This window comes from Monodelphis domestica, chromosome 5 (genome assembly GCF_027887165.1).
Source record: "Monodelphis domestica isolate mMonDom1 chromosome 5, mMonDom1.pri, whole genome shotgun sequence".
Classification (NCBI taxonomy): domain Eukaryota; kingdom Metazoa; phylum Chordata; class Mammalia; order Didelphimorphia; family Didelphidae; genus Monodelphis; species Monodelphis domestica.
Genome location: NC_077231.1, coordinates 207,663,635 through 207,680,337, shown reverse-complemented (window position 1 = coordinate 207,680,337; position 16,703 = coordinate 207,663,635). Strand labels below are relative to the sequence as shown.

Below are 16,703 nucleotides of genomic sequence, written 5' to 3'. Positions count from 1 at the left end.
GTCCTTCTGGGTTTTCTATCCATTACATCACACCACTCAGCATTTTCAGGTGCCCTTAAGTGAAGCCAAGTGTTGAAACTCTATTTGGGGAATCTGAAAGTACCTTAGGATGACGCAGGGAAGAAGTGAATATATTGCATGAACATACTAATGTGACGAAGGTGGACTGCTTGCATTTCCCATGGGAGTCTCATCACAAAGGTTTCTATGCTTCGATCTTCTCGTCTACAAAAGACAAACTAGAACCCCAGTGATAGATATGACCATGAAATGAAATGTAAACGCTTAATAATTTGTTCGAAAACATTGTTTCTTATCCTGTTGTCAGCATTTTGTCCCATGCCTAGCGTATAGTCAAGATTTTTTAAAAGGTCAGTCTTGAAGTAGACCACAACTTTTAATGTGAATCTTTTAATCTTTTATATTTTAAGTCACATCATCCCAAAATGTGCTAGGTTACTAGTATTTTACCCCAGGCTCTGGAATTTCTTCAGACCGCATAGCAAGTTGTTGAGATGCCATAAAAGTTTATATTTTAAAAGTTACTTTCCTTTTTTTGTCAAAGCTTTCCACTTCCTATCAAATATGTGATTGAATACTTGACAATGTTCTCTTAGAGCATTTAAGTTGTATCCTGTTACCTCACAATTCCTGATCTGAGTCAATTGGGGTGGGGAGTATGCAGGTCATCATCATCGTCTATATTCCAAGACTAAGTGATGTTTTGGAAAATCCATCATCCCTTAAGATTCTTTCCTTACCCATAACCTCTTTTCAGCATCTAGCCCATAATCTTCCAGGAAAAAAAAAAAAAGATGCTTTTCAGCTTGCATGAACATGTGTTAAGTGAGCTTTTCTTGGCTACTTGGAGATCATTACTTCATAAGAGAACTTTACCATACAAAGTCAAACCAGTGGAAGGAGGATGTGAGTCCATCTCGAACTGTGACCACTACAGCGAGGGCGTTCCCAGTGAAAGAGAATTGTCCTAGTGATTCCTCACGCTTGTGAGCCACTCCTTTCCTCTCAAACAGAGGGAACCTACAGTGCCCTTTCCTGGCACAGCAAAGACTTTAAAAGGTTAGAGATGACTCGATTAGCCTTCAGGAAAGAGCCCTTTACCAAGTGTGGAGAAAGTGATGCTTCCGATGCTTAAATTTTGCCAAAATGACTCCATTAGAAGAAGAGGAGGCTGGATAATGAAAAAGTGTTCTTGTTTCTCTGTTTGAGGTCCTTCCTGGAATGCTGTGGTTTAAATTCCCCTCATAGCATAGTGAGAGGCACTTTTGTGCCAACATGGCGCTCCTGGTGGGGGCAACCATCATGATGGGAGATGAGAGGAATGACCCGTGGGGCGATTGTGTACCAAGTGAAGAAGGAGGAAGTTGGCAACAGCCAAATCACACACACCTTAAAGATGATGGGGAAAATGAATTTGCTTTTAATGAGCCAAAAGTAACATTATCAAACATAACACTGAACACAACTGCCCCCACTCTCCTATCTCACATGAAGGACTAAAGGTTCTCTTCTATTGACTACTCTGGAATACACTGAAGAAGTTTCTGGAATAGAGGAGGAGGGAAGGAAAATAAACAGAAGGGGGAAAATGATCATTCCACTTCAATCCACTAAAATCCTTATTTTTCTCAGCCACACATTTTAAAAGAATGGTTAGAATAAATCCCTATAAGCATAGCAAAGTTTTCAAATGCTGCTGAGGGTGATGAGTCTACTACATGTCAAGATGCTCCCCCCTCCCACCTCAAGCAATCAGCCTCCCCGTTTCTGCCAAACATTAAAGGGGGTAAAGACAACCAAAGGTGATAAAAGGATGGAAAAATTAATTCTTGATGCCTCAGTTTAGCCATTTGATCCTTCCCTTCTAATTTGGCTGCTTCGGTATAACTGCATGAGCCTGTTTTTAGAACTAGTTCACATTGCCCAAGAAACAGAATTTTTCTATGTCAATTTCCCCAAAATTGGCATCACCCTCTGCTAAGGCAAAACAGAATACAGGCTGAAAACTATTGCTTTGAGGATGAGGCAAATTCCTTGTTCACAAAAGTTTATCTTCTCTCAAAAGGGTAAAGAAAAAAGAGTTTCAGTTTTTTTTTTAAATGGGGGGATTTGCTTGGGCTCCTCCTTCCATCTTATATTCAAAGGGTTCATGTTTCAGCTAGCTTGGATAAGTTAAAGGCTCAAAAGCCATTCTCTAAGCTCAGGTCAAATGAAGAGGCTTTTAAGATCCAAAGGATGGCATGAAGGATAAAACACAGTGGGAAAACTCCCCTAGTATTCTGACTGATCTCCATCTAAAGAGTGGTCACATCTAACACTGAAAATTGAGAAGTATATATTTTTACACACACAAAATAGATTTTTTTTTATCCTATAGGAAATTCCCCTCGTGTGTTCCCTACAAGCAAAGAAACAGGTGCTGATCCTGCTAAAGGCCCTTGGCAACCTCAGTGTTTACATGAAATATCAGCCTCTCTAGGAAAAGAGAATCTCTCTTTATTGCAACTAAAAAAAGAGGCCTCCAAAGATACAGAAAACACATGCCTAGTCTGTCAGGATGCTCAACCTTGTGTATCTGAAGATCACTCTAAAAAAACACCACCATCATAAAGCTTTCTTTGACTAAATACATAGACTTCTGTCAAGGATGTTGTGACTTATTAAATCTTCATCACTTTTCTGCATAGATTTTACTCCAGGGTAGTTTCATGTAATGGAATAAATACTGCCTCCTCTCTGAGTTTACAAAGAAATTATAACTGGTAGACCTCCAAAATGTCCTCAGATGTAACCTAGCCCTAAGAAAATGCTCAGCCTCAAACATCCTCTATGGACAGCTCACTCCTCTCCTCGTTGAGAAAATCACCTATCATGGAAACTACAATTACTGTGATGCCCTTGGATCTCAAAGGTCAACTTCATGGGGTCAGTGGTGAGCTCACTATTAAAAAAAAAATAACTTTCAAAAAGTGTCCAGTAACTAAATCACTGCCTTAGGAGATAAGATTTCAAAAACTGGCTAAGAATCAAGTCTGAGGCCCTAGAAACACAGAAAAAAAAGGAGGGGGGGGGCAGAGGGAGGGACAGAAAAAGTAAAGGAAACCCCCTGCCCCTTGCAGTGGGCTCTGTACTATAGTCAGTTCTCTTAGTTTATGCTGGTGTTACATGACAGACACAACTTATATTTTTTCCTTGACTGCAAACAGTCACCATATGGTCTTCACAGTCTTTAAATTTTATTTTGTTAAATAGGAAACTCAGTAGTGCCCAGACACTGAAATGAGCCCAATTCTTTTCCAGTGTTACAGGAGGGGTTTTAAATCTAATGGAACAGATCACAAAAAGGCACAAAACCAACTGTTTTTAGTTGAATGTTACACTTGGGGTAACAGTCAACTAAGGAGGGGAAACCCACATGCTATGTGCTTTTCTTTTAGTCTAAGCTACTCCTTATGACAGATTTTTGTCCCAATCTTTTAGATCCCAAGAATTCAAGGAAGGGAGGGAAAAATAATCAGAGCATGAAATATTCTAGTTATTTATGCTCTGAAAACTTCAGTGGCCAAAGGGAATTTTACCAAATACCAAACAAAGGAAGTTTTTGGGCTGAACACTAAAACTAGAGGGCATAGTTTTATGAGGGGGGAAAAAAAGATTTTTCCTTGTCAATGAGTCATTGGTCTTAAATAAATCAGAGCACCCATTCCTTTATGGAGAAGGGGGAAAAAATCTGATAATAAATAATTCTTAGGTGCAGTGCATTTTCTAATACCCCATAGTGCAATCTCAGAAAGAATTTAGTGCATGGGAAAGTGAATTACACCCCAACTGAATGGAAGGAGGCACAAAGCTTCCCAAAGATATTGTATCAGAATGTCTCAACCTCACTTACAAATTATATCCGTCACTAACTTATCAGAGGTTTTTGATAATGCTCAAAGCCCCACCTATTTGCCAGTTTGTCTTAAGATCATCAAATAGGCTGCACCCCATAGTCTGCCTGCTCAATGCTCAATTTTGGGTTAATTCAACTTCATACACAAAAAGAACACATTTTAGTATCTGCCCCACACTACAGAACCTTCCCACAACTTTTATCCAGTCAGTAGTTATTTTATTTTACGGCTTGCTTCACTTTTCCTTGATCATTCACTTTCTTGATAGCTTCTTGGATGGCTTCTTGGTCGCCCAGGAATTGATGAGGGCCAATAGCATGGAGGTTCTCATCTAGCTCCAGGAGGATGGGGACACCAGTAGGGAGAGTGATGTTGATAATGTCATCATCTGAGATGCCTATAGGACAAGGAGAAGAGAGCAAGGAAGTACTTTAAAAAATAGGCAGATTCGGCTTGAAAAAAAAATATAAAGTAAAAATGACCACATTTAAGGAGCCCCTTATTCTGTACCTGGCAGGAGTTCATAATCTAGGGATTATGAGGGCACAAATCAAATATAAACCAGTCCCTGCGCACAAAGACTTGGAGAGAATTAAAGACTAAACACATGAGAGAAAATAAAATTACATATACTCTCCTAAGTTCCATCTACGTTTTATGAGAGTAAACTTGACATTTTGTTCATCTGTTCCTCCTCAGAACACTTTGGAAAGAATCTGGTGAAAATAGACAAACAGAAAAGTTTTGAAAGTTACACAATGAATTTCTTATGTATTTTTAAAGGAAAAACAAGCTATATGCAAAAGACAGTCAACTTCTTGTACAATCACATACACATTTTTCTATGTGGAAATGTTCATTTGTGTGTGTTCATGTTCATGTTCATTTTGTTGTTTAAGTTAATAATAAAAATGCAATTTTTTTTAAAGGAAGAGCTTAAGATTTGGAGTCAGAGGGCCTGGGTTCTAATGACAATTCTTTCCTTTATGACTTTGAGATGGTGCCTCATTTGTAAAATAAAGGGGTTTCATCTGATGTCCTCTTAGGTCTTCTTCCAGGTCTAAATCTAAGACCTTAGGGTGGGTGGTCTTTCTATATGTAAATGTGTAGATTGTGTTTCCTTCAGGAAGCCTTCCTTCATCCTCCCCCTTAGAAATCTGAAGGCCAGGGTTCTCTTCTCTCACTTCCTTTTTCTTCTATATATAGTAGTACATTTGAAAAAATTATCAGAGCCAAATGTTGCCCTAGTTCTCTGGGGGTATTACTAAAATTAGATCTCTTCCTCTGATGTCCCTACAGCACAGGCTCATTTGGTAGGAATGTGGTTGGTATTTCCAACACCGATGGGGCCTGGAATACCCTGGCCCAGACTTTGCCAAGCATGAACTTTCCTCCCTGGGTACATACCAGTCACTTTAGGCAATTCATCTTTGCATCTGGGGATGAGGATACCCCCATGGGTATTAGAACAAAAAGGAAAGGAGGAAGATGGGGAAAATTTACAAGTAAAAAGCTAAACACTTGATTTAACTACTATAACATAAAGAATTATTTAATAAAGGAATTCAAAAGTACATGTTAATTCTATAAGCACTTATTAAATGTTCACTGTGTGCCCAGAACTGGAAACAAAAACAAAAAAAGCAAAACTGTTTCTGCCTGCAAAGAGTTTATAATCTATCAAGGGACATATAGTTCATACCTATAACTAAATACAAGACAAACATAAGGTGACTTGGTAGAACTAGGAGGCCCCACCAGGATATACCTCATGTAGAAAGTGACATGGTAGATAAAGAGTGCTGGCCTTGGAGTCAGGAAGATCTCAGTTCCAATTCGGCCTCAGACACTTACTAGCTACATAATCTTAGGTAAGTCAATCTCTCATAGCCTCAGTTTCCTCGCCTGCTAACTAGGGACAATAATAGTATGTTATCTCAGCATTATTTTAAGACTCAAATGAGATAATATATTCCTATATTAAATAAATTATAATATATAATATTACATATTATATATTTATACATATAATATATATTTTAATATATTTATATACACATATAATATATAATTATATATTTATATATAACATAAAATAATAAATTTAATAAATAAATAAAATTTCCTAGATATATAAGCAAACCTTACCATGATCTGTAAATATTAGCTATTATTATATGATCAGGTATTATTATGTGAACATACATATTATTATATTGCCATGACTAATTATGGGAAAAAAGTACAGAACTTGAGTTGAAAGGGACGTAATCCTTTCAATCTATCTAATCCAAATAACAACAGAAAAAAATCATAGTACTCCCCAATTATTATCTCATTTGATGTCCTGAGAAGATGCTATTATTATCCCCGTTTTACAAAGAAAGAAACCAAGGCAAATAAAAGTAAAGTGGCTTGCTCATTGGCTGAGGCTGGATTAGAACTCATGTCTTCCTAACTCCAGACCTGGTGTTTTATCTACTGTGGGTGGCACCATCTAGGTTGGGCTGCAATTGCCTCATCTCTACAATATATGCTTTTGCTTTTAATTCTCTCTGATATCTATCCTTCATTCATCCTTTGTTTGTTAAACAAAAAGCAGGATCTAGTATTTCATTTTATTCCCTCCAATAAGAAAAAAAAAATTCCCCAAAACACAAAGACAGGTTAAGTTTGGAGAGGGAAGGGGTGACTAGCACTTAGATCAGACACAGGAGGTCCCACTTCTAACTCATAACTCTTCTTCAGGTTGGGTAAATTCTGGGGATTTCTCTGAGCCAGGATCCTTCTGCAAGACAGTCCTAACTCTCTAGGGCTATGGAATAAGCTTCTTCTTGGAGGATTAGCCCCTAAGCAGAACATTTGACAGTTTTCCAGGAACTGCAGGGCTGTTCTAGGTTTTTGTTGATTGTCCTCTAACAACAAAACCAAAAATCCCTACACCAAACTGAAAGGATGCCAAGTCTCTGGCATGCTCGTGTTTATGCTTCATTAGCAAGTACTTTCTTGTTAAAGCTTGCCAGGACCCACCAACAAATATTTATATCCTTTTGGAGATCCTGTCTTTTATTTAATAGGTGCCAAGAACTCTGTTAACTGATGTTGGTCTCTTCTGTTTGCAATCCCCACCTCCAAAAGCAGCTTTAGTGGAACTGAAAATTAGAGAATGTTATAGTCCAATAGAGTCTGTTAGAGCCATCTCCATCCCTGGAATTACTATGCTGAACATGCAAAATATACACATGTGAGTACACGTCTGTATATTACATATACAGGTAGACAGACAGAGGCTGTCAGCTCTTAGAGGGAAACGTTCTTAAAGAGAGGAAAATGGATGTCCAGATGAGTTTCTTGAATCACCTGAAGCTTTGTGGTTGTTTTTTCCAGTTACCTGATCTTTTCCTACTACTCAATTTCACCCTTTCCCAAGAAACCTTTTGTGGGTCCATCTTCCACCAAGCCTCTGGTCTCTGCCCATCCCATGAAATAATGCACCCCCCACCAACCTTCCAAAGCCCCTCACCCTACCAACTAAATGAAGAAGAAAATCCCTTCATCAAACCAGTATTCGTGGTCCTTCCCACTTTTCTCCCATCCCTCCCCTCTCTATGATCTAGTTAAAATGAACCAAGTGTTGTTTCTTGAAAACGTCCTGGCACACTTGGCCACCTCTGCCTTTGCTCTTGCTGTTCTATCTACCTCACCTTCTTAAGCCCTATTTATTAAATTCTAGAATTCTTGTCCTTCATGGCCCAGCTCCAAATGCCACCTTCATGAAGCCTTTGTTCAAATCTCCTGGCCAGATGTAATCCCCTTCTTTATCTGAACCCTGTTTCTCCTTGTATTTTCACTTTCTAACCTGCATCTTTTGATGTTCTGATGACTAATCTTGACAGGGACAGGGTCTAGGTCTTCTATCCCCCACCACAGCTGGCCTAGAGTAGATGCTCAACAACTATTTGATAAATTAAAAGGACTTCAATCTGCTACAGTAGATGTCTTCAAAGTAAAGACAGGCTTTTGGTATTACTTGCAAGAGACAGGACAGAAGATGGAAAGCTGGCATGAGAAGAGCCATTTAAAGGTGCGTTAAGGCAGGAAGAATATTTGGGTGGAAAATACTGGAACCACAAAATAAATCTGCAGGATATTGGAGAGAAGGTAGGCAGCTATGGACTGAAAGAAAGATTGATTCTATGTCGTTTCCTCTAACCTATAAACAAATTACCACCATTAAAACCAAAAGGTCAGTGAAACAAAGCTTTATTGTTACATACTATGAGGGAAAGAGCTCTCTATTGGGTTCTACAATTGGTTCTGCCATTGACTAACCACAAGTCCTTGCTCAAAATATTGCTTCTCATTTGTGAGGGAAAGGATCAGAGCAATTTAAAGAGATCTAGACCTTTGGAGGTAGAACAGGACCAAATGGAAGACAAGTGTTCAATCCTGACTAGTCAAAAATGGCAGAATATGCTCGTTTCTGTTTACCCAATAAGAAATAATCACTTTAGGGGAAAAGAAGTGAGCATGGATGGAAACCATTTGTGCTGACTACACAGTGAGCCCTAGGCTGGTCTATGTGCCACATGACCCAATTGTGCACTTAACCTTTTCTGAGACTACTATGAAGAGTGTAAGACCATCTACGAAAGTGCTTATACCCATTCTCCTATCTAGATTAAGTATTCTTTAGCCTAGGTCCTGTGAATTTGTTTTAAATAATATACAACATATGATATAAAATAGTTTGCTGACATGTTATATATAACACATTAACATATAACACAAATAATAACTTGTTTAGATAATTTTTATATATTCAATATAAACTTTCAACATCACTCATCTCCTTTGTAATCCTATGTATTTTTAAAGCACTTAAAATAGTTTTTTCAGAAAGGGGTCCCTCGGTTTCACCCAATTGCTAAAGAGGCCCATGATACATAAAAGGTTAAGACGCCCCCTCCCCTTTTTCTAGGGCAGATAGGGCAGAGCCTCAGACCTAGAGTTGGGAGGACCTGGGTTCAAATGTGTCCTCACACACTTCCTAGCTGTGTGATCCTGTGCAAGTCACTTAACTCTGTGCCTAACCCTTGTGCTTCTTAGAGGTGTTACTAAGGCAGAAAATAAGGCTTTTAGAAAAACAAACAAAAACCACAAAAGTTCTAGCCCTTTCCCTAAAGAATAGAAATCATAAGTAGGGAGGTTTGAGGAGAGGAGTAGTGAGTTATCTAGCTCCAGGTTATCCTGAATGGCGTTGGGATACCTACAAGAAGTCACCGTTTGCTATCTACCCCAGGATTAGAAAGCCAGGGGTCGGGAGACGACTCTCCCTAGAAACTCACAAAGATACGAGGGGCCAAGTTTTTGTAAACCTTATGGTGCTATAGGAATGCAAGCAGTTATTAAGGAAAAGATTAACCCACAATGTTTGTTAATTCATCTAGTTTTTGCTCAGACTGTTCTACTAGTACCTTGTCTCTGCTTGTAACAAATAGCCATGAGGTTGGGAGTACAGTGTGTGTCCAGGAAAGGGGTACTACAGGAAAGGGGGACTCCTGTGAGGTGTGATAGTCCATGACTGTAGTGATAGCAAGTTTTAATGAAACAAACTGGCCTGAACCTATCACACAAAACCATATGTATATCAAGGCTCTTTGCTTTTTGAGATAGAGGTATAGTCAGATCTGCAGCTAGAACAGATCTCGGGTCATCGAGTCCAACATTCTGATTCTATAGTTAAGGAAACTGAGGCACAGAGAAATCAAGTCACACAGGAAATAAGTAGACAGACCAGATGTTGAACCCAAGTCTTAGAATTCCAAATCCAGCACTCTTTCCACAGTACTAAGTACGGAGCACAGATTTTCACCCATTTTGGTAGATAATCCTTCTGAATCTTAAGCTGGAGGACCCAAAGGGCTTGCCCCCTGACCACTTAGTCAATAAGTCTCAAAGGAAAGATTTGAACCAAGCTCCTTATGATTGCAAGTCTGGCACTCTAAACATTAAACCGTGTTGTCTTTCTAGCTGAATAGCACATAAAACAGAGTCTATAAATACTCTTTTTCACAAGCTCCCAAATATCAAGGTGAAGGAGAGAGCCAAAAGCACTCTATTCATAAGTCTCATGATCCAATTAGATATTGTTTTAATCAGTAAAAGATTTCAACAGCATAATTTTCACTCTTACTCTAAAGCACTAACATACTATATTATATATTTAAATACCAGCTTTGATGTAAAGTACAACCAAAGAAATTTAAAAAATAAATACATAGCAATGTAATAATACTTCCTTATTAAATTTCTAGTGGTATCCATCACGCACAAGGACAGCAAAGAACTTAAGTTCAACAATCACACAAAAACATTTCCAATGAACAGCAGACTTTCCATTCCAATTAAATGACTCCAGCCACACACGCAGAGCAGCAAACTAATTGCTTATAAATATTTAAGACACGCAAACTGGTTAATGAGTCAACTGGTGCTGAGTGCCTAAGATTCAAAAAGGACAAATTCAGAAGAGTTATAGTCCAGTAGTTGCTCATGTTTATACATCTTAGGTTGATCATTTCAATCCAGTCTCAATTTATGGCCCGAAGAAGGTCAGTGGTCAGATTTCAGAAAGCTGGAGTAACCCAGTCAAAAACTTGATTCAACCAATTTAAATCAAGATTATTACGTAGGCAAATATCCATCACAAAAATCCACTTTATGGGGCTTCCAAGTAATGTTGTTATAATGGAACAGAAAGCAACAAAGCATAATGAGTAGTGTATTGGGGAGTTGGGGGGGGGGGCACAGCTAGGCAGCATAGTGGATATAATGCCAGGCCTGAAGTTGGGTGAACCTGGATTCATATCTGACTTCAGACACTTCCTATCTGTGTGACCCTGGGCAAGTCATTTCCCCCTTATTGCATAGCCCTTACTGCTCTTCTGCCTTAGAATCAATACTTAATAACACTATCAAAGAGACAATGTACACATGTAAACACACATGCTTCACTTTTCTGCCTATCATGTAAATGCCATGGTATCAAGTTTGGAGGTTTTGTTTTTGTGTTTAAATTTTTTTAATCAATACTTAATATTGATTCTAAGACAGAAGGTAAATATTTAAAAAAATATAGTGTAATAGATTCCAAGTCAGAAGAGATCAGGAGTCAAATCTCTTCAGTCACCTACCCTGAGCCCCCAAGCAAATCCTTTAACACCTTTGAATTTCAGTTTCCTTTTTAATAAGATAGATATAATTCCTGCAGTACCTCCTTCACAGGGTTACTGGGAAAATCAAAGAAACAAACAAAAGGCACTTGATAGATTTAGCTAGACAAAAAGTCATCGTAGGTTGTCTTTCCTATCTTTGAGGGGCCTGAAGAGGAAGGTGAAAGGAGATTTCAGATTGATGAAAAGAAAAGCTTCATTGGAGCTGCTCCCCAAGGGAATTAACTCCCCAAAGGCTAACAAGTTCTCAGAAGGTCTTTAAGCAGAAGTTGGACAGCCAATTATCAGTCAATGATTTAGAAGAGAGATAGTGAAGAGACTCATGTTTTGGATTGAGGTCCAAGTAGATAAGCCCTGAGGTCCCTTCCTCCAATTTTTCAGTTCTACAAAGGACTTAGGGATAAGGTTTCAAGCTGCCCAGAATGAGGAAGGAAGTGTCATTAAAAATTAAAACCAACAACAACCAATCCCTAAACCTTCCCTCCTCCTGCTTCCTGGATCTGTGTTTGTGAATGGACTCCACAAATTCTGGAGGGTCTGGCTTTGTTTAATTGGTGAGAATCTTTCAGGTAGGGAAAAGGTATTTTAGAGTGATGTCAAGGAAGCAATGCGAGTGCATGCGTGTGCACATGCACACGCACACAATTTCCTTTCTGCCTACAATGCAAATGCCATGGAATCAAGCTGGTAGGGGTTTTTAATTTTGTTTTGTTTTAATGTAGACTTCCACAGCCCCTCTCTGCCACCATGATCATACGTGCAAAGTATGACATTTGAGGAGACAGGGACCAAAGAAGCAAATGTTTGCTGTACAAGCTGTTCTTTGTAAAGAATTCATAATTAACCAGAACAAAAGCAAAGTTACCAATAAATCATGTGCCAGAACCCCAGACAGTTTTACTACATAGAAGCTTTTTCTGCACTGACCACTTCTCTCAATGCCCAACTGTATTATTAACATCTTCCTACAGATGGGAATCTTCCAATGGAAGCCCTTTAGGACCAAGGCAGAGATTCTAGCTTCTTCAGTATACTGTTCTAGAGTCATAATATTCTTGGGAATAAGACCTTCCTTAACCTTCATGAATTTAAGTGATATGGTCTTCTCACACACCATGGTTAACATGGAAATATGTATTTTATGAGAACACGTGTACAAGATACATCATATTAACTGCTGTTCTGGAGAAGGAAGGAGAACATGGATTTGAAAAATGTCAGAAAATGATTAAAAATTGTATCAACATGTAAAAAACTAAATTCTTGAAAAAAGAAATGTAAACTCATCTCTTTTTATCTTCAGTAGAAATCATCCTAAATTAAGCCAGTCAGTTAAGCATCTACCTAAGAGAAAGATAAAGCATGACAGAAGGCAGCTTTCTTTCCCACCTGATTGTGGAGCAGGAAGTCTTTGAGCAATTGGGAAAGCTTCAAAAATGGAAGTCCTATTTTCATTATTATGGTCCCTATCCTAGGAGATATGCACCTGGCAGAGACTGAGGTTGAAATGGTTGAAAAATGACTTTAAAACCTTTAAGAGTCTTAAAGAGTAGAAATGGGAAACATCTAGACTTCTATCTAATTTTTCTGACGTATCAAGAGAGGGGCAGCTAGATAGCACAATGGACAGAACAATAGGCCTGGAGAGTCAGGAAGACCTAGGTTCAAATCTGACTCAGATATTTCCTAGCTGTGTGGCCCTGAGCACTTCCCTTGCCCTTTCCACTCTTCTGTCTCAAATTGATACTAAGACAAAGGATAAGGGTTTAAAAAAGGAAAGAAAGAAAGAAAAAGGAAAGTCTAGCAGCAGTAGTTTTGGAGTCCAAGACCTTGGATTTGAATCCTGGCTTTATTACTTTCTATTTGTGCAAGATATTTACTTTCTAACCCTCAGTTTCCTCCTCTGTAAAATGAGGGGGTTGGACTAGATGATCTTCCTTTTATCGTTCTATAACCACTCGTGTAGAAATTCTGCCAGCCAGGAAGTTTGCTAAATGTCATTTGTAAAAGATCATATCATCTACCATAAGAATAAAAAATAAAATATATAGAACGTTTCTGACTAAGGAATTTCCAGCCTAACAAGGAGAAGCAAGATCAGTTTTTATGTTGGCTAAGAACAAAGTAAAAGTGACAGCATTAAAAATGCTCGAGGAGAACAACAAAATTTTCTTCCAGAGAAAACTTCACAGAAGTGAAATTTTTAGATAGGAAATGGACACACACACACACAGCCTTTTTATTCCCTTCCTGTCAGTTTCTACTTTTAGTGAATTTTTCTTAGCTGTCTAGACAATATTTCCCTTTTGGAAGGCATTTTTGCCTCTAGTAGGCAAGTGTTCTATGCAATAATAATTTTTCAAGTCCCAAATTATTTGAAACTGCCAAATATGCATATATATTGAAACACACACCTGAGATGCAATTTAATCTAAGAAGCTATGATTAAAGTTAGGGAAATTCTATTTTTTAGCCATTTCTGGAAGAGGGAAGAAATGAGAAAGCAAAATTTAAAATTAGCCATCAAAAGAATTAAGAAATGAAAAATGACTTTAAAATAAATTTTTTAAACACTGAAGAGTAACAGATAGAAATAGCCTTACTGTGAAAGGACTTCTATTTGTCTTCTCTGGTTTTCCTGACTCTTCAAGAGGAAGACATTTAAATCACTCCTGGTTTTTTGTTCTTGTTTTTGTTCTGACCATTGGTATTGGTAACACTCTTCTACCAATCAATGTGTGTCTGCAACTCTTCTATAGTCTTAGAAAAGAAACTGCTTACAACATTCATAAAATTAAAACCACTCAAATCAGGTTGGAAAAAGATGATGTGCTCAACTTCTCTCAACTTGGATGCCATAGGACTAGAAGAAATAAGACTAAGAAATGATTTGGTTTTGAGCAAGAGAAACCCAAGCATTATGTGTATTATTACCTTATCCTTTTGGATAAGAGAGTAGAGCAATCATGATCCATCATGTTTAAATCAATTCATATTTTCTAGCCACCCTTTCCCAGGGTTTATACTCTAAATTCTAAATTAACGTAGCATGAATTAAAGATGAGAATTTTTTTTCCCCACAGGATACAGAATCACAGATGTATCCTTGGAAGGAAGCTCAGAGGCAAACCTCATTTTACAAATGTGGAAACTGAGGCCTAGAGAAGAGTCTTTCCCAAAGACTCACAGGTAGTATGAGAGCCAGGAGCTGAAAACAACTCCTTTGACCCCAACAGCCTATGCCTTTTCCACCATACCACAATGACTATGCTCTAAGTAAAAAAGTTAAACATAAAAACACTAAGTAAACCTTTTAAAGCTATGTCCAAATGGCCTATTTACAACATATTTGACATGACTTGGGACACACTATAGTGTAAGTATCCTATTTTCCTGTTTTGAAGATAAGAGAATAGTCTGGCAAAAGTTAACCAATCAAGCTGACTTGAAAATGAACACAAATACTTATTACAACCCTTGATTGTGTAATAAAGATAGGCTGGGGATGGGAGTGTTTAGGGAGGAAATCCTTTCTATATGGTATAATGTTTTAACTGTAAAATAAAACTGCTGAGCTGAAGGTTCCCATAGTTTCTATTTCAATTCCCATACAGGAATACTTAATCAAACTTTATCACACCATTAGGTAAGTGTTGTTTTTTTGTATAGGAGGTGACACTTGACTGCTTATGAAAATCTATTCCACTAAAATGTCAAAAGGCAGCTTTACTCACGTCTCCTCCCCACCCTTGCAACCAGACCTGGCTGCCCTTTAGATGATTTCTAATTTCATCCCACTCTCTTCTGGGCCTCCTTCTTCTACCATATAAAGTCCTCCAGGGGCTGTATCCATCTGCTCTGCCTGCTCCCAATTTAAGAAGTCTCCATATTCTGAGGCTCGGTCACAGAGACTAAACAAATGACTTCTGGCAGGATCCAGACGATAGCCAAAGTTAGATTTGAAGGACCTTTTTCCTTCAGTGAGGACTGGCAGAAAACAAATACCAGAAGTGGCCATGCCAGCCACAGAGAAGGAAATTGAAACTTCCTGTCTGGGAAACCACCAAACTAGATTCTATTAAATTATTTAGGTGTACATTAAGAGAATCCATGAAAATGATTTGTAAAAGGTAGGCCTGAAAAGACATTTGGGAAAGAGATCACAGGCTAGCAGGGAGGCAAAATAATAGCTAATATTTAAGTAGCTAGGTCTAGGGCTTGCAAAACACTCAACATAGATTATTTCATATAACTCTTGCAACAACCCTGGGGGATAAGTTCATTGTGTAGATGAGGAAAGCAAGGCAGGCAGAAGTTTAAAAAATTACTTGCCCAAGACCACAAAGCCTGTTAATTATCTGAGCAAGGATCTTTACTTGGGTCTGGTTCCAACTCAGGTATTTTATCTACTATTCCACTTATCAGATTTTAGTTTTCTAGATCTCTGTTGAACCTCTTTCCCTGTCAAAAGTTAACTTACTAACTTACTTCTCTGGAAGGTATGACATCCTTCCAGTTGCCTAGCTTTACAACCTTGGAATAATCCTCATCTTTTCATTCTCTTCTTAAATCAGCTTATGGAACTTGATTCTATCTACACAACATTTTGTGCATCCAGCCTATCTCACCAGGGTGTTAAAAGATCAAATAAGATAATATTTATAAAGCACTTAGCACTACCTGGCACATAGTAGGTATTATAAAAATGCTTATTCCCTCCCCTCCTCCTCTTTCTCATACATGTCACAATCTTAATGCAAGTCCTTATCACCCAGCACCTAGATTAGTATGACAGCCCCAAAGCAGTAACTGGCATACAGCAATGATTAATAAATGCTTACTGGATTGGACCAATTAGGTTTAATTCTGCATGTCTCCAAAGGGAAGAAAGATTAGCAATGAGAAGTTGCAGCACTGATGCACAGGAAGAAGGGGGAGAGGAATAAAAAATTGTTCTAAATAATAAGAGTTATCCAAAAGAGAACTGATTGCCTAAAAGGCAGGACATCTCTAAGCAGTACAATGTATTAAGGGGATTCTTATTTAGATATGGAACAAGATGTATCTTTGATGTCCTTTCCAACTGAGATTCTGAGATACCATCAATTTGCTCCAACATATAGCTACATTATAGGGTGAGTCCTTTTCAAATTGAAATGTAACAGTTTAGGAGAAACAGTCATTATTTTTTTAAAGATACTCAAGTATCAAATGTTTCATAAGTTCATGTTAAAAAGTATCTTTTGTGTATTAGGAGCCGCTGCCAAGTAGGCAAATCAAATGAAGATAATTTTGAGTAGTTTTAAGTCTGGGAAGATACAATTTGTTCCTTTGAAGTTGAGGGCAATTCATTGAGGAGAGATAAATCTTTTTAGAAAGGGAAAAACCATCTGAGGCCTTAACTTGCATATATTATCCACTGTGATTCAATAACCAGAGGCTCAGGAAGAAAGCAATAGAGATTGTATAGACATTTAACACATATTTGTTTTAAGCACCCAGTCTTCCAGTGCCTTAATTTTATAAGATTCCTATGGCATTATTAGATCCA

General features: G+C 38.0%; 1 protein-coding gene across 5 annotated transcripts in view; it reads right to left on the bottom strand.

Moving 5' to 3' along the window:
• Positions 1 to 1,418: 1,418 nt before the first annotated feature.
• Positions 1,419 to 16,703, bottom strand: part of BPGM (bisphosphoglycerate mutase) — a 46,655-nt gene continuing 31,370 nt past the window's right edge. For 4 of the 5 annotated variants that reach the window (XM_007504344.3, XM_016426168.2, XM_056799717.1 and 1 more), the window contains exon 3: positions 1,419 to 4,314. In XM_007504344.3, the coding sequence (XP_007504406.1) occupies positions 4,136 to 4,314 (179 nt within the window). In that variant the 3' untranslated portion in view covers positions 1,419 to 4,135. The remainder of the gene's footprint in view (positions 4,315 to 16,703) is intronic. The other variant, XR_008912308.1, reaches the window with a different exon arrangement.